Source organism: Equus asinus, chromosome 15 (assembly GCF_041296235.1).
Source record: "Equus asinus isolate D_3611 breed Donkey chromosome 15, EquAss-T2T_v2, whole genome shotgun sequence".
NCBI lineage: Eukaryota > Metazoa > Chordata > Mammalia > Perissodactyla > Equidae > Equus > Equus asinus.
In genome coordinates this window covers 33,874,251-33,895,187 of record NC_091804.1, presented here as the reverse complement: position 1 = coordinate 33,895,187, position 20,937 = coordinate 33,874,251, and the positions used below count along the sequence as shown (strand labels likewise).

General features: G+C 49.4%; 1 protein-coding gene across 14 annotated transcripts in view; it reads left to right on the top strand.

Moving 5' to 3' along the window:
- The first annotated feature begins 10,024 nt into the window (after positions 1-10,024).
- PTPRT (protein tyrosine phosphatase receptor type T) overlaps positions 10,025-20,937 on the top strand; it is a 1,011,807-nt gene continuing 1,000,894 nt past the window's right edge. For 8 of the 14 annotated variants that reach the window (XM_070485948.1, XM_070485947.1, XM_070485952.1 and 5 more), the window contains exon 1: positions 10,033-10,277. In XM_070485948.1, the coding sequence (XP_070342049.1) occupies positions 10,190-10,277 (88 nt within the window). In that variant the 5' untranslated portion in view covers positions 10,033-10,189. Of the gene's footprint in view, positions 10,278-20,937 lie in introns of all 14 variants that reach the window. The other 6 variants (XM_070485943.1, XM_070485942.1, XM_070485946.1 and 3 more) reach the window with 3 other exon arrangements.

Genomic DNA, 20,937 nt, shown 5'->3' with positions numbered 1-20,937 from the left:
AAAATGAAAAAAGGTTTGAGATGGTTGGGCTTGGAGTGCCCTGCTAATTCCAACATTCTTGGTCCACGATTGGGAGACACAATTACAGCGATCTTAAAAGGTCCAAGAGATGTTGAGAGGAAAGCAAAACCTAAAACCAGTATCCATCCTGAATCATCAAATCTCCTCATGCCTCGGCTTCCTCACCTGTAAATGGGGAATAATAAGAGAACTGTAACGTGGACCATGCATGTAAGGCTTTTAGCTGCGGGCCTGGCTCACAGTAAATGCAAGTTCAAACATTTCAGAACGGCAGAAGGAAAACAAAGTGAAAAATCCCCAAGATTATCAATCTTTAGGCTCCAGTGGCAGACAGTGATGAACGGTGTTTTTCGGTAGAGGAACACCCCGGTCCCCCGGCCCTTCAGCCCCCACCCCAGAGCACAGGGCACACTCTGTCCTCCAACCAGCCCCTAAATTTGCCACTCTGGAGACAGGCTCCCAGATAAGACAGATGATTTCTGTGTTCCCAGATGGTACTTTCTATGGTTTTACATTCCAAGAGCGTACCCTCCATTCTTCACGTTCATTTCAACAAACTCACTCTCATTCTGCCTTGAGTTATTAGCATTTATTTAGCTTGTAGAAATAATGATTTATCAACGTTTTGTTTGACGTGAGAATGGCTTGAATAAACGTGTGCCGTCTGGCCTGTCGCGCCAACGAGCAATCTCGGTGTGCTCGGGAGTCCTCTGCCACCATCCCGCTCAGTTCCAGCAGGGGTGAAAGGATTCTGGGGGCTCAGTTCCAGCAGGGGTGAAGGGATTCTGGGGGCTCAGTTCCAGCAGGGGTGAAGGGATTCTGGGGGTTGTCATTTGCGGTGAAATATCTTTCTGTGTAGAAGAGTAAAATATTTCTTTCTTGCACAGATGCAGTTTTCTGAAACTGGAGGAACTGGTATTTACTCCATTGGATTGACTGTGGAGTGGCTGGCTGATGGAACACCTTTTGAGGATAACACTCACGCTTTGGTACAGAGGAAGGGGAGGTTATGTAGAAATCACAGGGTCTATGTGGGGATGGGGCATTGACTGGGGTGTTGGGTGGAGAGGAGGAATAGATATGCAGAGGGCAGACCCTGGGTGAGGGGTTAGGTCTGTAGACTACTTATGAAAAGGGTTTAGGAACATTTTGATTCATAAGAGAGGTGCCAAGATCCTCTGGAAGACACTCCTCCCCACTTCATTTGGTCTTTATGGGGCTATCAGTTACGGTGACCATCCCCAATATGGAGGGGTGGACAAATGACCAAGGCTGGCCAGTTACAGTACTGCCTTCCCCACCACTCCCCTGGCCAAATGGATTGTTTCAGGAAATGGAATGTGACCCAAATCAGCTGATCAGTGTCTTCACTAGAGTTTGGCAGGGGTCTTGCAGAAGGTCTTATTTTTTCCCGACGGTGCTATGCTGTGAGAACTATATATGGAGCTTTCATTGTCCAGTTACTCACAGAGAGAAGCACAACTGCACTATGGAGAGAGAAAAATGGCAATTGAGTACCTGGATCCAGCTTTGCCTGAAGGCGCTCATAAACTGCTCAGCTAAATAAGCCACTGGATTCCTCTTTTCACATAAGCTTATTTGAGCTGCACATAACAAAAAGAGTCTTGCCTAAAATACCATATGTATGTATGTGTTCCAGGCTCAGTATTCATCCTCTAAGTGCTTACAGGTGTCAGAGACACAACAATGGGCAAGATGCAGACATGGCCTCAGTAGGCTCAGAGTTGCCCCTGGAGGCTTTCAGCTTTCCTTGTTCCTGACACCGCATCAGCCATTCACAAACTTACACGTGCTTGAGAATCACGTGGTGTGCAAGTCAAAAAAATCAAACTCTGGAGTCTCAACCTTAGGGATTCTGAATTGGTTCCATGCCAAACTAATCAATATCCCGAGTGGTTCTGGAGCAGGTGTGTCCCATGGACGCATGTTGAGAAATGTGCCACCTGCCCCTGACACCCTCTTCAGAAGCATCTCTCCGTATGTGCAGGGATTCCCTGAGATGCGAAAGGGGGCGGGGCATCTTTAGGAAACTGTATCAGATTATAAGAGGGCAGAACTCTGTGTAGCCCCACTCAAACCCCACCTCCCACAAATTGCTTAGATGATTCACATCTCACCCACCCATGGGTGGGAAGACTCTGAGTGAGGAGTCCTTGTAGTGGTTCTTAGTGGAAATACCAGGGAGATTTAGAAAATACTGTTGCATGGGTCCTACCCAAATACCTCCACGGCTAAGGTGGGCCCCAGGTGATGCTAATATGCCACAGGATTGAGAACCATTGAAGCAGAAACCCAGGCCTGGCTGCCTGGTGGGAGCCCAGCCCAAATGGGCTCTGGGATCTCTTCCCCGGAAGGCCTTCTTTCCAGCCTGCATTTGAGTTGTGCAGCCTTCAAGGGTTGGACTGCAGTGGGCAGAATTCTGTTACTGTCAAGGGTGTGGTTTTTATGGTGGGTGGAAGGCACTTCAAAAATACAATAATAAAATAACACATCAATGAAAATAAAATACCAAATCTATACAATCATAAAAAGTCATAAACATAAGTAAATAACATTAATAAGGGAGGGCTATGCAGGGAAATATCATGAAAGTATATTAAGAATCATCAAGGATTCTGCTGAAGCCGAATCTGTAAAGCTGAGGTCAGTAGGAAGTTTTAACAATTTCTTTATAAAATGAGGCATTCTTTCTGTATCATTTCTCTTTCAAACCTCGTGGTGCCATTTTTTTCTCAGAGGTTCAGCCTCTCTCGTTCCTGGGGCTCGGGCCCCACCTGGAGGAGGCTTGGCTCGGGCAGACAGGCCGCTAAAGCCTGCAGGCCTTTTCTCCTGGTTCCTGTCTGCCAGGGACAGGCCTGACCGCACTGAGCCTGGGCCAGGTGCTTCCAGCAACGTGACCACAGTACAGCCCCTGCTGCTCCCTGTTGACCTGGACAGGGTTACCCCATTATGGCCTTCCAAGACACTCCTCCATGCACAGTCTGATAAAAAGGGAAGATTTCCAGGCTCTTCCTGAAGTTTTGGGCTCATCACTTCCAGGGTGAGTGAGGATTCTGAGTTCTTAACAAGAGGTCTTGGTGGTTCCTGGAATCAGGGACAGTTGGAAAATGTTAACCTGACACATCTCGCCCTAAGAACCTGTGAGCCTTGCTCTGGCTCCTTTCTGATGCATTGACTCTCCCATGAAGCTTGACCAATGGGGCACTGAAATTCGTCATCCTGAACTCTTATTTGGCCCTGGCAGGCAAATTTGGGCCTGGGCTTCACCAACATTTATTGAGTGCTTGCTGTGTGCATCCTCGGGCTTGGCTTTGAGGGTATGAGGGTGTGTGAGACACAGTCCTGAAACCCTCAGATGCTGCCACCCTTGCGGAGAAGGCAGCTCTGCCAATGGTATTATGGAAATGGAACTGACGAATTCTTCATCCCGCCTACTATGATCCAGCCATTGGATCCTGCCCAAAGCTGAGCGCTGAGGATTTGGACACTGAGATAAGGATAAGGATTTTAAGAGAGGCATTCCAGAGAGAGGAAACTATCAGGCAGAGGGCCAAGGGAGGTGATGGAGTATCATCCAGTGTGGCTTGGAGTAAAGAGTGTGTGTAAATGGGGTCAGAGGACAGAGAGAGCCACTGCATCTAAGTTCTCAGGCTTTCTGGCTCATCCTAACCTATTGGAACGATTTCACATCTTTGAGCATTTTCGTAGCTGTTCTGGCCATTGGGAACGCCATTCTTTCCTTCTCTCCCTGGTGAGGACTCCCTGTTGGGAGAGTCTAAGGTGAATCAGGGAGAGGGCGGGCTTAGAAAGGCAGGCTGGGCCCAGCCAGTGGATGGTCTTGTCGGCCATGTTAAGGATTTTGGACTTTATTCTGAGGGCAATGGGGCCTTTGTGAAGGGTTTCAAGCTGGCGAGTGACAAGGCTGTCGGGTGGCTGTCTTCTTGAATAATTGCTCTGGCTGCCGTGTATGGGGCGGGGTTGGGAGGAATGAGACTGGAAGCAGCAAGGGACTGAAGTTTGAGCTGAGCTTACTGCAGGGGGCTGCAGAGAAGCCAGAGGCTCCCCCCACCTCAGACTGGAGAGTCCATCCCTCCCCGAGTCCCTCCTGTTTCCAAGTCTGGAGTCAGGGACAAGGAGCGGGGCTGAGTCCTACAGGAAACTCAGTGCTCTGGAAAGGCCTGTCCAACTCTGGGGCACCTGGCTGCCACAGAAGCAGTGGTTTTTCTCCTGCTTCATCAGAGAAGCACTTTGCTGGAAGCAAGAAGTAAAGCCCGGGCCATATCTCAATCTCGTTGGACGCCCATTATTCAAACCCTGACATGAACACCACCCTGTCCCCTGTGTGCCGGTGTGGCCTCTCAGCGTGGGCTGACTGTGGACAGGGTTACTTTATCCTGGCATCCCCACTGGGTAGCACAAGACAGGGCTAGAGACGCAAATATGCATGGTAGGTGCTTGGCACATGTTACTTAGTTTAGTTGTGTGTGAGTGAGTGAGTGTGTGTTTAAGCGAAAAGAAACAGCTGTTTGGCAGATCCCATTTAGGCAAAGTGAGATGCGGTCCCAGCATTCCATTCAGGGCATCCCAGGCTCTGAGGTCTACTTGCCAACAGTCTGGACCATGTGCTGGTGATTTGGCCTAAGGAGCTGGCTCTCCACACTGTGTTGTGGTCCAGGTGTCTATGATAGTTGGCCTGGAGTCAAGGCTGGGGTGGAATGTGAACCTAAAACTTGGAAGTAGGAGAGAGAGGAGAGGAAAGGATCTCTTGAGCCGGTCAGGCCCGGTTCTAGGTATTTTCACATCCATTAACTCACTTAATTCTCACTCAGCTCAGGGAGTGGGGAAGAATCACCCCAATTTCACAGAGGGGAGAACAGATCTGCAGAGGGAGGGTGACTAGTTCGTGGTCACCTGGGTGGGAAATGGAGGTGTGGGGAGTGTGGGCAGGTGCAAGACTTCACCTGGAAGTGGGGTGTTGCCCAAAGGGAGCGTGTTCTAGAAGAGGAACCAGATGTTGGGGGTCTGAAAATCACATAAGAAGAGGACCAAGAAGGAAATGAGGGCAACGAGTTGAGAAGGCTTACCTAGGGCACACCAACATCCAGATGAAAGTCACCTGGAGGTGTGTCCAGGCTCTTTCTGTGGGTCCCCAGAAAGAGGAGCCAGCTTCGAAGGGAGGAAATAACAGAGTGGCAGTTTTGGTTCAGTGTAAGGGAAATCTTTCTAACCACAAGGGCCTCAAACTGAAAATGATTCCTTTGGAAAGTCCTGCTTTCGGTCACAGCAATATTACTGGATAATGCATGTTTTTACAGAACCAAATGGTCAGATCGTGAGGTTACACTCGACAAATACTTAAAGTGTCTAAGTTGCATTTGAGTTATTTATATTTGCGTGTCTTGACAGACAGCATTAATGCATATTAATGTTCCTGCCACAAAAACATTATTCAAGCCAGGACTACTGGCTCTGAAAGAGTCCGTGGTATGTGCAGAGCCACTCTGCTAATAGAAAGGTTAACTTGTATTTTTGAATTATTGATGGTTGCTTGTTACTAATTTTTTTTTCCCTCGGAAAGGAGGAAATTATTAATGAAGAGATCATTGCCAATGTGTCTGACATCTATTAATGGTTTCATCTTGCAACCAGATTAAAAGAGACAGCTGGTCCATGAATTTATGCGTGGAGACAGCTCCAAATGTGCTGACAACTCTGTGGGAGGGAGGGGCAGTCCGGCGGTGGGGCCCGGGCATTGGCACAGGCGCTGGTGAGAGGGCCCCTCCTCGAAGGGCTGTCAAAGGCTCCGCTGCAGAGGGGCCAGACAGCGGATGGGCCATCACTCTCCTGACATCTTTCCAAACTCTTCTATTCCCACTCGAGCCCATTAGCACCCTTCCTGTGTCACTCACTCACTGGCATTTCCTTCGTGGGTGTTTTAGATCAGAGATTTTCAACTTTAGCAGGCATCAGAATCACCTGGGAGGCTGGCTAAAACACAGATTCCTGGGCCCCACCTCCAGCATTTCTGACTCAGTAGGTCTAGGGAAGGGCCTGAGAATTCACATTTCTAACATGTTCCCAGGTGATGCTGATGATGCTGGTCCAAGGAACACACTTTGAGAACCAGTTTTAGACCAATGATCGTCAGATTGCACGTGAGACTGATTCTAGAGAAGAAGCCAGCAAACTTTCTCTGTAAAGGGCAAGGACGGTAAATATCTTCAGTGATGTGGGCCGGATGATCTCTGTCACTATGACTCAACTGTGCTTGTGTAGTGCAGAGAGCAGCCATACGCAATATGTAAACAAATATGCAGGATTGTGTTCCGATAAAACTTTATTTATAAAAAACAGGAGGTGGGCCAGGTTTGGCCCACTGGCAGTAATTTGCTGACTCCTGCTCTATAGCAGCACTGTCTGATAGAACTTTCTGCAAAAAACAGCCATAGGCAGCATGCAAATGAATAAGCATGGCTGTGCCCCAATAAAGTTTTATTTATAAAACCAGGCAGGGGGCCAGATTTGGCCCATGGGCTGTAGTTTGAGCAGCGCTGTCTAATAGAGTTTTCTGTGAAGACAGACATGTTCTGTATCTGCACTGTCCAGTACAGCAGCTACTGGCCACATGTGGCTACTGAGCACTTGAAATGCAGTTGGTGGGACTAAAGACTGAATTTCTTAATTTTAAATTTAAATGGCTAGTGGTGCCCTGTGCCAAAGGAAGAAGATAAAAGGCCCCAGTGGAGCAGCCACTTATTGGCCGCCTCCTTACACAGGGTCTTTGCTTTCTTTGGAGGGCTGACCATCGCTGGTGGGCAGGGAAGTGGCAGGGGAGATGGAGGCCATCTCTGCATCTCTAGCTCCTTCACCGCCCTTTGTCTGGTCTTTCCCACCGTAAGCTCCTTGAGGCAAGGACCACATCTGTTGTTCAAGCTGCAGATGCACAGACCCATCCCTCCCTGGCATGTGGCAGGCCAACAGCTCACTTGCTGCAAGAATGTCTCAGGATTCAGGCTTCCCCTAAAACTATGCTTGGATTAAGAGATCTGAAGCTAAAATGTCTGAACGCTCCCATCTTGGTCCCTGTCTGAGCTGAAAGGGAAGCCACTGTGCAGATAGGGAAAGTGAGGCCCAGAGAGGTCTTGCCAAAAGTCCAACAGGGTTAAGGGCAGAGTCACTCCAAGGACAAGAGCGGAATTGAAAGGAGCTGCAGGGCAGAATGCCACTCCACCCTTTCCAGCCACCACAAAGCTCACCCCAGGCCCCAGCCTCCTCGCCTCAGCACTGACCCCGAGCCCAGCCTTGAGCCAGGGGGGGCCATGTGGTCGAGCTCTCCTAGCTCCCCAGGCTGATAGGGGGCAGATACAAAAGCAGGTCCTTTCCAAGAATCCCCTCCCCTGAGAAGCTAGTTCAGAGGGGGCCTGGCTTGAGGCATCTGTGGCCCTGAGCCATTCCCTCGTTCCCCCTCAGCCTCCCACCACCCAGCAGCCATGTGTTAAGCGCCCTGGCACCTTTGAGAATTCAGGCTTGCAGCAGAGACCAAGGAGACAAACCACATCCCCACAGCGTGCAAAGCATCGCCTCAGCGGCCAGCCCAGGGGCCCTTGGCAACAGGCTTTGGGCAGGAAGTACCTCTCGGCCAAAGTTTCACAGAGAAGCCTTAAGGACCAGTGTGAGTTTACCCGGGAGATGATGCCAGGAAGGGCCTTCCAGGCAGAGGGAACGGTAGGTGCAAAAGCACAGTGATGAGACTGAATGCCAGAGTCCTACTGGGCAGCAGGTGAAGGCATGTGCTCCCGAAGGACTAGAGGGGGAAGCATCCAGGGGTGAAGGGTTGGGGAAGCACAGAGGGCCGCGGCGCACCCCGGGCGGGTCCAGCCTGGTGCCGAGCTCGGGCACTGGTCCTGCCCCACCAACTCAGCTTTGGAATGGAGCTTTCTCTCGGGGTCGCATGAACCCCACTCAGACCAGGGAGCTCTGTGGGCAGCGGTGAGGCATCTCTAGAGCGTGGGTGCAGGAGGGTGTGTGCTCCGAGGGCACCAGGAGAACTGCTATTTTATACTTCTCCAGAAAGCTTGAGAGAGGGAGTGAATAGGAGCCAAGGGAGCCGGGGCAAGTTAGATGAATGACACCAAGCTTCTGAGTGGCAGGAGAACTCCTGTTCCCCTGGGTCAGGCCCTGGGATCAGCCATGTCCAGGGTCACAGGTCATGGGCCTGGTTCCGGCCTCTCCTCCGGGGCTCCCTAACGACTCATCTGCCCAAGACAAGCCTTGGGTGAGGGCATGATGGAGGAAACAGCCAGCAGCCTAGCTCTGAGCAGAAGGGATCTTCCCATTCCAATTGTCCTAAGGGCCATTCATCTCTGAGTCCCCAGAGACCAGTATAGAGTAGGGCACATGGTTAAGCACTCTGTAAGTATCTGCAGAATTACTAAGAAGCTCTGAGGCAGCTTATCATAGGCCTCCCTCCTAGACCTGTGGATCCCCACTCTCCCTAGGCAGGGGTCTGGGAAGCAGGACTCAGAGAAACCTCCCTGGCAGTCCTTTGTGGGGGACACACTGGCGAGGAACAGGCTAGTCCAAGCCCTTCACCTTTCCACGGTGGTGGTGGGTGGTGGTGGTGGGGAGCCAGAGACGGGTGGAGAATTCACCTGGGATTACAAGCACAGGGTGCCAGAGTTGATGGGTCTTTATTCAACGGAGCTGTTCCCTTCCACCTAGTGGGATCTGGGGTGTGGGGGAGTGAGGCCTTGTGTTCTCTGCCATAGCACTCAATCCAGAGCCTGAGGCTCCCCACTTTTGGAAACCCTAGCCGGGCCTGACTTTCACATTTCTCCCCCATAGTCAGTCCAGTCCAACCCCTGGAGTCCCACCCGGAGACAGGGTGCTGTCCTGAAACAGAGGAAGGAACGCTTTGGCCAGGTTCACAGCGTGAGTCCCTCGAGCATTGCCCAGGTGTCCCTGTGCCCGCTTTTACAGCCCAGGCCGCCAGCCGGGATCCAGGTGGCACTGGATCTCCTCCTTGAGATCCGGGCTCCCAGGAGGGCAGAGTCCCAGCCGCAGGCTGCAGGGGCAGCTCCGACTCTGATCTGTGGTTTTAGGCTTCCAGCCCCAACCAGGTCTTTGTTCAGACCGGGGAGAAAAAGGAAAAAGCTACACGGTTCTGTCTCCCGAGAAAGGGAAGAGGGGAAGGCGGCGCGAGAGAGGGGGATGCCTCAGGCCCAGTCTGCTCCTCTTCTGCGTGGGGGTGGGGACAACGAAGAGATGTGGGTGGATAAGAGGGGTGCCTGGGCGGCTGAGAAGGTGGGGGGCGATTGCGGCGCGGTCAGCGATGCCCCCAGAAGAGAGAGGGAAGGTGTGTGTGTGGTGGGGGTGAGGGTGTCGACTGTTAGATGAAATTCTCGTCTCAGGGCGTGCCCAAGACCCTGGCCAGCAGACGCCTGCCCCAGCTTAGGGCAGATGCCCCTCCCTCACCCCCCTACCCCCACCTGACCCCCCCATCCCAAGTTGAGACGGCTGCTCCTCCCTCCCTCCTCTCTCACCCACCCCTACCCCATATTCACCTGTTCTCCCACTCCGAGTTCAAATGGCTGCTCCCTCTCTCTCTCCTCCCCCCACCGCCCCCGGTACCTGCGCCCCAGCCGGGCAGACGATGCTTGGCTGCTTGGCGCGGCGCGGGGCGAAGAGGCGAGGACCCTGCCCGGCATGCGGGTGCGGGGGTGATGTGTGTAGGCGCGTGACAGTGCGAGCGGCCCCGAGCCGGCCAGCCCCGGTGAGGGTGCGCGGGGGAGCCCGCGTGTGCCAGCCGCGGGCGTGTGCCGGGCGCGGGCGTGCGCGCGAGGGTGTGTGCGCGGCCGAGGCGGAGCGCCCGGGCGGGCGGCGGCGGCGGCGACGGCGGCGTTAGGACTCGGGGGACACCGCCCCCCGCCCCCCGCGTCCCGCCCCCGCCCAGCCTCCCGCCTCAGTTCGCGCCGCGCCTCGGCTTCGAGCGCAGCGGCGCCGGCTCCGGGAGCCCAGCGGAGCCAGCCGGGCGCCCAGCGGCGCGCACAGCCTGCGGCCGCGCGGGCGATGCGGGGCCGCCCCGCGCCCGCCCCAGTCCCGGCCCCGGCCCCCGCGGGAAGGGGCTGAGCCGCCCGCCGCCGCCCGGATGGCGAGCCTCGCCGCGCTCGCCCTCAGCCTGCTCCTCCGGCTGCAGCTGCCGCCGCTGCCCGGCGCCGGGGCACAGAGCGCCGCAGGTGAGTGCGCCCGCCGGGCTCCCCGCTCCCTCCCCGGGGCGCCCGGGCACCCGCCGCGGGGCGCCAGGAGGAGGAAGTTGTGCGGGCTCGCGGGGGCGCGGGGCCCGGGGCCGGAGCCCAGGTCCCTGCCTCCAGACGCCGGCAGCCGAGTCCAGGCGCGCCCGGGCCACCGCGCCCGGTCCCGGCGTCCCTCGGCAGCCCGCGTGTGGCGAACTTCGCCGCTGTACTTTCCCGCCCGGCCCCCGGGCTGGAGTAACTTTGCGCGGTTGTTGCGAATATTTCCACTTGCTGCCTCCCACTTGTCGGAATCTGTCGCTTGAGTGTTTGGGGCGGCGAGTCGGGAAGCGGCATCGACGCCCGCGGGGTGGGGAGCGCTCCCTCCCCAGCAGCTTTTTGGGCAGCGCGCGCTTTTCGCGGGGAGGACTGGTCGCCAACCGGCCGAGGCTGCCAGGGCGGTGGCTTTTCTTTTCTCCCGGGGGACACAGGAAGCTCCAGACTTGCCCTCAACACGCTGCGTCCCTAAGCTTGCCGTTAAGGAGGCCGCTTGTCCTTAAGAAGGCACCCGTGGGGGTGTTTGCGTTAACGACCGAGACAGCAGTACCTCCACCCTACCCCATGCTTTTCATCCGGAGTAAGTGGGCGCCCCTGTGAAGGCCCCACAAGCGGAGCGGCTTTGACCTGTGAGCGTGTCTGCCCCTGAAAAGTTTGGGGAGTCATATTTAGGTTTGACGATGGGAAGGAGGTGAGCAGAGGTAGTTCCCAGGGTGGGGCTTTGCCCTGGGTGCGCCTAATGGGAAGCTGGCGTGCACAGGAGACCACCACGACCCGGGGTCTTACACGTCACCAAACCCCAGCGCAGGCGGCTCCAGCCCTGCGCGCCCACAGAGGAGGCGGTGGGGGGAAGGAGAGAAGGGAGGAGGTGGTGCAGGTGTACAGCCAAGTTCAAAATCACCTGGAAGTTTCTTAGCACCAAGTGGCTTTGGGGTGACCACCCCGAGCGGAGGTTGCTGGCATCACAGGGGCAGGCTGAGGGAAGCGAGTGGGACTTGGGAAAAGACTCATTTTGGATTGCTGAGTAACAGCGGGGCCCATATATTATCCTGGAGAAAGAAAGGAAGAAGCCGCGGGCGAGTGTAACCTCTTTAAGCGGGGCTGCTTCTGAGGTTGAGAACCGCCGGAGTGACATTCCATTGGAAGTGCAGCGGCGTCTTCCTTGCTCCATACCGAAATGGGAACTGAATGTGGGACTTCCGCGAAGGGACACCCTGTTTCCGTGGCTGGGAAGTTAGGTGACTACGACACTTCTTTTTGAGGTGTGTGAAGCTGAAAGGTTGGATTACCAAGTGAGAGAAGAGAAAAGACCACAACATCATTCTAAAGATGGTGCATGATTCTTGTTTTCCTCGTTTTGGGTCTATATTAGGTGTGCTGGGGAGGGGGAGGGCAGGAGGATGCCTGGGGCAGTCCTGGGGACCCGGGCATGATTGGTAACTCAGATTTTACTTTCCTCCAAGGCCTGGCCAGCCTGCCACACGTTAATAGTACTCAAGTTCCCGCAGCAAAAACAATATCAAAAATATTCCACCACGGATCTCAAACCGTTCTTTGGTAACGTGCGGTAAAACCATACAGGCTTGGGAAGCTGTCCAAGGCTGAAAGCACGCCGCTTCCGGATGCTCCCGCCAGGTGGCGCTCGCCCACAACTGTTAAAATGCAAATCTAGTTGCTTTCATCTCAGGAATAGAACTTCTTTTCAATTTTTAAAATGAGTAATGTGTTTATTCAGCAGCCTTTTGTTAAAACATTTAGAGAAGTGTGAGGAGCAAGCACCTTTTCTTTGCTTGCTCTTCGGAACACGCGAGAAAGAAAAGCAATCCTGGAGTACAGTTTGGGAAGAAATCTGCTGTTCAGGCGCCGTCTGTTTCTTTTTGGTTCTACCTGAGCCGACTGGCTTCGGCGAATTTATAGCATCTACTTAGCAAGTGGCTGCGTTTGTTGCAGGGGCTCCTTATACGAGTAGGATTCGGTTGTGTTGGAGATTTGGTGCATTCTAAACCTCACTCATTCGTAAAAATGGGGATTTTGTGTATCTATCTACCCTCTCCTTTCTGTTTAATGGTAACGAGACTATTTAAATTAGATTATTTTTTTCCAGATTTCCTTGTGAACATCTGCATTTGTGGATGCAGGAATGCTGCAAATGTCAACTTTTACAAACGGATCTATCTTCTTAGTTTATTTCTAAATGCAGAAATTGTGGGAACCCAAATAGAATATAAACAGGGCAGTAGCTTGATTTCCTTTAAAGAATCTCATTTAAAACTTTTGGCAAGTTTGGGTGAACAATACATTTGAAAACTCAGTAATGTGTTCCCCATATTCTTTTAATTTGAAAATTCCCAGTCTTGAAAGCAATTTCAATTTGTAAACTTACATCCAGAACACAGTTGGGGTATATGTTTTGCTGTAACATGTTGGTCACGGTGTCCAGAAGTCAGTGGTGAAAGCTTGTCATCAAAAAGCAATTTCTTTCTTCTTTACTTTAAGATGGGTTTCATGAGCCAGGACGATTTTTGTAAGGAATCATGGTAAACAAGCATTTAAAATCTGCCTGTTAAGAGTGTGGCAAAACATGATTTGGGATGGGGGAAGAGGGAAACGGTTAAACAAATGGATAAGGGGATAGTTAGTCCATTTACTAGTGAGTTTCAGCTTCCATATATTGAGAGCAAAAACGGATCTTAGAGGGGACTGACTCGAGATTGCAGTTGTTAGTGACGTAGTCATTTAACTCGATAATCATTGCCAGATACCTCTGGGGAACTGTTAACAGTACAGTCGAATTTTACTTTCTGTCCTGTATTGCTTGATTTGTTTCCTAATAAAAGAACAATTAATGTGCAAACCTGGCTTGGATTCTGTTTCAGCAAAGATCGCAAACACATTCATAGTGAAAGCAGCCCATCCTCTGGGGTTACAACCCACTACCTTTCTCCTCCACTTAATTTCTTCTTGCTTATCCCCAGCACAACTCCTGCAGGCTCCAGGCTGCCAGCTGAGAAGGCATCCGCTGTAGTAGTGTAACTGTCACCTTTCAGAGCTATGATCACAGGACATTACGGCATCTTTCTTTTGAGCATGGGATACTCCCATGACTCTCTGACAGCGTGTTGCTGTGGAAACAAGAGCAATGCCATGTAGGCGGTGGGTCCTTGATAAATATTTATTGGTGATGATGAAGAGATGGCAGATTCTTGTGGCAACTGTGATGGGGGACGAGGGAGTTTAACTCAGGAAGCAGCCTGGTTTAGAGAAAAGAGTATGAGCTTTGGAGTCTGAAGTCCTCAGTTTAAATCCTGCCTCTGCCTCTTTCTAGCTCTGCCAGTGTGGGCAAGTCATTTAACTTCTCGAATCCCCAGCTTCTCATCTGTGAAGTGAGGATAATTATAGCTGCCTCACTGGATTTTGTGGAGACTAACTAAGATGATGTATGCAGAGTGAGTAGTAGACTGCTTTATCCTAATGGGGAGCCTGGTCTCTTATTTGCCTTGGCATTGGTGTATGTACACAGGCTAAGAGGGCATTGATGTTAAGCTTAGCTATGAATTGAAAATTAGATGGCTGGATTTTGGTGATGAGTTTTAGTTTTTCTCCTCTTCTTTTTTAAGTTAGTTTTTCTCCTGTTGTTTTTTCCTCCTTTTCTTTTTCTGCTGTTCTTTTTCTTTCCTGTTCTTTTTTTCTCCTGTTCTTTTGGGTCCTGCAACGACTTTTAGAGAGACATTTAGAATGAAACAGGTGACACTAATACATTTGGCCATTCAGGAGTGTAGATAGGGAATGTTTCGTTTTAAACATGTTTTGCCTTCAAAATGAGAACTAATAAAAACCAAATGGTTGCGCGTTGTAACAGGAAAGTATCTGGGTAAATCTGGTCTTCCTTCCTCCCACCCTCCCTTGTATAATCTTCCTTGCCTCAGGGCTCAGTCTCGGGCTGCATTTCCATCTCTCACCTAACCTAGAAATCCAGTGCATGGCACTCTGGGGCAGAGGGAGAAAAGATGCTTTGTGCACTTGATAAACAAGCAAAGAATAAGTAAACATATAGAGGGCTGTGGCATTCCAATAAATAAAAAGGCTATGAGATTATTGAAAACAAACCATGTCCAACAAGTGTAATAGCATTTGCAAGCACATTACAGAATTGGGGCTAGGAGGCAACACCATGTAGCTGTTAGAAGGCGGTTACAGTGTCTCATGAAGTCTTACAAAATGGATTCAAGTTGGTTTGGAGATGAAGAAAGCCATGGGTTTTCTATGGATTAATAATAATCTGATGCAGCCAAAGGGATAGCGGGGACCACTAGTGTTGTGTCCTGGTGACCAGTTGGGGTCATGGGATTCAGCATTTGATGTGGTCTTGCCAGACACTCTTATTTGCCTGGAAGAGGGAGCAATGAACCTGGTGAGGTCATTTATTTATCATCTTTTGGTAAGAGTTGCAGGTTGTAAAGAAGATACAGAGGGACCCAGTGAGGATTCTAGGCACAGATCCCAAGGGACCTACTGGAAGTCAACCGTGAAAAATGGGAATTAATGTGTCATAAGGGCAGAGTGGGGAAAGGATGTGGAGCCATTGAGAAATGGTGATCATTTAGCTGTTCTGAGCTGAAATGTCAGCATTATTTCACCTGGCCCATCCTAAGTATTTACACAGGCAAAGGCTGCTCAGAAGCCCCACCAGATCTGCTAGCAGACCGGTACAGAAGTAGTAAATTGAAGGGACTCCACACTGTTACAGACTTCACTTTTTTCGCACTGGAGTCAAGCTGCTGAAGTCTATCTGACACACACACATGATATAAAGTCCTTCCTATTTCTCGAATATTCGGCTTACGGTTTTTATTTGATGCTGGAGGGAATGAAAAATGGTGATGCTACTTTGGTGAGCAGTTGGGCAGTTTCTTTAAAAAGTTAAACATACATGTGCCACAGGATCCAGCAATTCCACTTCTAGGAATGTACCCAACAGAAATGAAAACATATGTCCACACAAAGACACATACGTGAATGTCCATAGTAGCATTGTTTGTAATAAGCAAAAACTGGAAACAATCCGAATGTCCATCAACTGGCGAATCCTTCCGGGGGAACACCACTAGCTGCAAAAAGGAGCGAACTATTGGTAGATGCTACAATGTGGATGAGCCTCAAAAACATTATGCTAAGCCAAAGAAGCCAGATGCAAAAGACCACATATTATATGAAATATTCACAAAAGGCAAATCTATGGAGACAGAAAGCAGACCAATGATTGCCTAGGGCTGGGCAGGGGAGCAGAGATTTACAGCACGGGGGTACAAGAGAACATTTTGGGGTGACGGTAAGGTTTGAAAACTGGAAGGTAGTGATGGTTGTGTAACTCTATAAATCCCAGCTCCTGTCTTGTGATATGACCTTGATAAATTACTTCACTCTTGTGAGCCTTTATGTCTGCATCTGTAGAATGGGCACACCAATGCCTCCATGCTGCAAGAGCCGGAGATAACGCCTGTAAATTGTCAAGCTCGGTTCCTGGCACAAAACAGGCAGCCAGTAAATGGCCTTACTCTTACTTACTCCTTGCCCATCTCCAAAACAGTCTGCTGCATTAGTTATTTGCAGGACATTGTTTTTGATTGTTTTCTCCCTCTCTTTTAGGCTCTTATCACTGTGAATTAAATCAACGAGCTAATGCTTCTTTCCCCTCATCAGTTTGGCAAAAATTAAAAAGTTTAAGACTATCAGGTTTTGACAAGGATCTGAGCAATCAGGTAGCTTTGTTCATTGTGGAGTAGTGAATATTGAAACAGCTTTTTTGAGTGCTAATTTGGCAGTGTCTGTTAAAATCAAAGACGTGAGCACCTTGTGCCTGGAGTGTCTTGGTGGGGTATGGATTGGCTGGGGGAGAGAAGAGACCATTCATTCACTTTCTTTCTCATTAAGCTGAGGATGTAGAAATTTTACAGAAGAGGAGATGCTCCTTGGCTCACGGACAGATGCAACATGTTTGTGGCCCCTCAGTCTCCTAACACGATGAACAGTTGCTGGGAGTTGGGGGTGAGGAAACAGCTCCATACCTGTGTTTTTTCTGCCTGCGTAGGGGGTCTCCCATCAACACGCCAGGAGGCCTTCAAGCTGGCTTCCAGATGCTGCTCTTAAAAAGAGGTTTCCGAACCTCAAACTTTCTCAGCATCATGAGGCTTGTCACCCGCATTCCCAGCTCTAGCTTCCCGGGACCCTGGAAGGCCTGTTTCCTCTCAGCTCGCCCCAACTTTGCTTGACTCCCCTTTTCCGCAGTGGTTCCGAAACCAACCCTGAGATGGCAAACCCATTTCCCTTGGTCCCCCTGTGACTCATGGTGGGTGGTTATATATTCATCCTGTAAGGGGCCTGCGTTTGTCTCTTTGGAACGGAGCAGGCGTTAATCGATTCACATCAACAAGCTCTTTTTAAAGAGTGCTTGATGTTTGATCATCAGAAAGAGTGGTCTTGGATGGTCTGGACTTGCTCTAATTGACTATACTTATGACTTTTTTTTGCTGCTAAATAATTACAAGTTGGTCAATAGGAGCCCCTTCAAACCAGATCTTTTTTCACGGCTTCCAGACATCTTTGAAAGCGTCCTTATTTTCCTGTGATAACAAGGATCTTCAGGCTCACCTCTAGGTTTGCTGTCCCAAGCATGCAGTCAGTTATTTTTTAAAGAGCCCCAGTCCCTTTCTCTGGAGACCGAATTGGAGATGCACATTGTAGTGTTTTAATTGAAAGCTGGAGGAGAACAGAATAAAATAGGGACTGTTGGTAATACTGGGAATAGAAAAAAAGATACTTTAAACAGCATGTATTTATGACCATTTATCTCTTTGTTTAAAGTTGATTTGAGCCTGAGAAGTTATTAATCCAGTTATAATAATTTTGTTACAATGTCACATTATGGGCTTAAATTAGGTTTGCCTAGGAGTTGATGTCACCATTTCTTTTTTTCTTAAGCATCTTGGCGTTGGCCCCTAAGTGCATGGTTCCAGGTGATTCTCACCTGTCAGTGTTTCTTGGGCACTAGTTTTCTGAAAAGAAAACCAAAACAAAACAAAACAAATCTCAGTCTCATTCTCAGGGAACTGTGTTAGTTGTCTATTGCTGTATAACAAGTATTCCCCCCAAACTTAGTGGCTTTATTTTCTCACCATTTGTTTGGGTCAGGAATCTGGGTGTGGCATAGCTGAGTTCTCTGGATCTGGCTCTCTCACAGGCTCTCTCTCACAGGCTGCAGTCACAGTGTTGGCCGGGGCTGTGATCCATTCAGCCCAAATGTGGAAGGATCTGCTTCCAAGCTCACCCACATGGTTGTTGGGAAGATTTAGTTGTTTCCGGGCTGTTGGCTGGAGGGCCTTGGTTCTTCATGAGCTGTTGGCTAGAGGCCGCCCTGGGTTCCTTGCCACGTGGGCCCCTTCATTACAACATTGTAGCCGGCTTCATCAGAGTGAGCAGTTGAGAGGGTAGGAGAGAATGTGAACAAGATGGAAGTCAGTCTTTTGTAACCTAATTTTGGAAGTGACATCCCATCACTTTTGCCCTATACTGTTTATCAGAAGTAAGTCACTGGGTCCAGCCCACACTCAAGAGGAGGGAATCATACAAAGGCTTAAATCCCTGGGAGCTATTTCATGCGCTGCCTACGGCAGGAACCTCAAGAAATAGACAAGTAGAGGAAACCTTGTATCTTGGAGAAGAATACAAATATAACCTTTGAAGTGTGTTCTGATCTTTTCATTATTTAAATTATTTTGGGCACCAGTGTCAGTTCAGTGTCAAACTTTCACTCTTTAAAGGTCTTTGAATAGAGAAAGTTTTTTTCCTCAGAATCGACTTAGTCCAAATCTTAAAGAAGTTAATTAGGAGTATCAGGAAGTGTCAGAAAGTAAAAATAAATTAATATGAAGACCCACCAGAAAACTTTTCAAATTTTACCCTAAAAGTTGAAGTGCTGTAATGTTTTGATAAGACCGTGAAACTCTCACGTTAGTATCTAGATTCCACAAGAGCCAATTTACAAAAAACACCAGTAGATTATGGCTGTAATGTAATTTAGCTGAATTTTCATATTTTTATTACATTTATATATCCCAGTTTTAAAAATTAGTACTTATTTTAGACCTTTTTGACCCATTTCCAGAGGAGTTTTTTTATTGTCACATAAAACTAACGTAGAGAATTTAATAAGTTACAGCGATTGAAGGTTTAATGGGAATATATGATTTATTATGTGGATCAGACCGTGTCCTGCCTGTACTCTTAGTTTCAGTTCTTGTGGCAGTAGTACAGTCGTTACAGAAGAAATTCAGTCACTGTATTTTTTCGGGGTAACTGTGGTTGGGACCCATGAGATCTTCCAGTGAAAGATGGTTTTGTTAAAATCCCAGTGGGCTGACCAGACACTGGACTTCCTGTTGGGAACCTGCTCCAGGCGTTTACAGGTTAACTCTTTGCTTGGGGAGCAGTGAGGGGTGGTCCCAAATATCCCCATTGTCCTTGTCTAGGCAGTTCTGTATTTAGGCAGGAGGGTCCCCAATTTGTGATGGTCCCAACACCAGGCCCTTTTGGACTCATTTCCACAAGGTGGCCCTGGAGAAGGAGGAAGCCGAGACACCTTGAGCTGGACCTTCCTCTGCCTTAGGGAAGTGTCTGGCCTTTGCCTTCAGGGCTTTGCATTTCGGAGCAGTTTCTCATTTATTAACTGTCACCTTCCGTCTTGCTGAGTCAGGCTGTGCAAGGTTGGGTGCCAGGCATCCCTCCTGGTGTGAGGGAGGTGGGGTCATCATTTGCCTAGTGGCCAGATCAGGGCTGCATGTGGTTATGGAGAACCTGCACACTGTACATACAGGACTGGGTCAAGGACCTCATTCCATTCTACGGGACCAGCTTTGAGTTCAAAGCCATTTCCGTGTCCACTCCCTCTCCAGTTTCCAGATCCAGAGCTCCTGGTGGTTTAACTGTTAATTTTTCTTTTGTTTTGTTCAGTGAATCTTTCCTCTGCCGAATATTGTCTGTTTACCATCTCTTCACCTTTTGCATTGTTATAGGAAATGTGTGTATTGGGGTTGGGAGAGTAGTTTTTGGCTCAGAAAATTCAGAAACCAAGACTTTAAGCCAGGAGTCTAACCTGTCTCAAACCAGGGGTGGGATGGGATAGGATGAGGTGCTGTGGGGTAGGATGGGTGGGGGTGGGGTGGGATGGGGTCAGGTGGGAGGGGTGATTAGTACTATTCAGAAGCCAGGAGCGTTGCTGGCCTCTTCCCTGTATCTCAGCTGACTCCAATTCAGGATGGTTATCGTCCTCTAAATAAAACTGTCTGGAACAAAGCAGAGGCCAGCTCTCTAACAGTTGGGTTGCATTGTCTTGAGGCCATTTAAATTAGGTTTACCGAGGAACTATGGAACCTCCTGGAAAAGAGGAAACTTGTACTTTTCAACTATTGAGCTGCTCAGCTCAAATATGCAAACACCTTAACTCAACCGAAGTACCATACCACTCTTGCTTCAAACAGAAGTTTAAAAGACTTTTTTTGGTATAGTTCTCAATGAAAAATTTTCATCTCTATTAAATCTTTTAAATTCTCTGCACAGAGGATGTGTGCTCCGAGTAGAGCATTATTTCTGAGGCCTGACCCTCGGAACACCATTTTTGGTGGAGAAGTGCAATTAACCTGAACAAATCCCAGAGTTCCAAGGTCACCATTATCTGTAAAAGATGTACACATATTTTAAAACAGAATTGATTAGTTTAACTTGGGACTGCTCTCCTTATTGGTCACTTTTTTAGTGAAAGTTGGTGAAGTCAGAGCTTTCTTACCTTTTTTATCTTTGCCTCTTCCCACATATAAAACATCTAGCATACATTGAAATTCGCTTGTGTGCAAAAGCATAGTGTTAGTGCTTTTACTGAGAATTGGCTTAGCAAGTGCTGAAGCATCTCTCAGGTCCATCCTCATTTCCTGTCACCTCCAAAACCTCAGCAGCTATCATTTGTCCCTGGAAAGTTGCTGACCACCTGTTCTACTTGGAGCTCTACAGGTCCTTGGTACCTCCCCCATCCCGGTTACCTTTTCTGATATCAAATTTGGGGGTCTCCCTTTGTGATCCCTAGATTTAGGCTCAAACCTCAGACATTTCCTTCTTTTCGGGTTTCACCTCCCCTTGGAGATTCTTCATTCTAGCCGCTGTTTTTTGGCTCATATAGAAGATTCCAGGAATTATGCCTTGGGCTTATTGCCCTTGGCTCAGCTGTCTATTATTTTATGCCAGGTCCAAATGGTTGGAGGGAGAGGAACCGTGGATGAATTCCACTTCAATTAGTTCCTTCCACAAAAATTGTCATGTTTTACTCATTGTTTCCTGCTTTGATTTTCTGATCCCTGACTAAAATCTGGCCATGTTGGTGAGCTCTTTATGCCTGTCCCACTTCTGACACCAATGCCGTAGTTTCAAATGGGTTACAGATGATCTGGTGGAGACCTTGTCTGTGCTCCCAAACTTTCATAAATTCCTGATTTATTTAGACAGAGATACAGGATAGCATGGAAGTGAGGTGACCGTACAGAGCAGAAGCAGTTGTGGTATATCT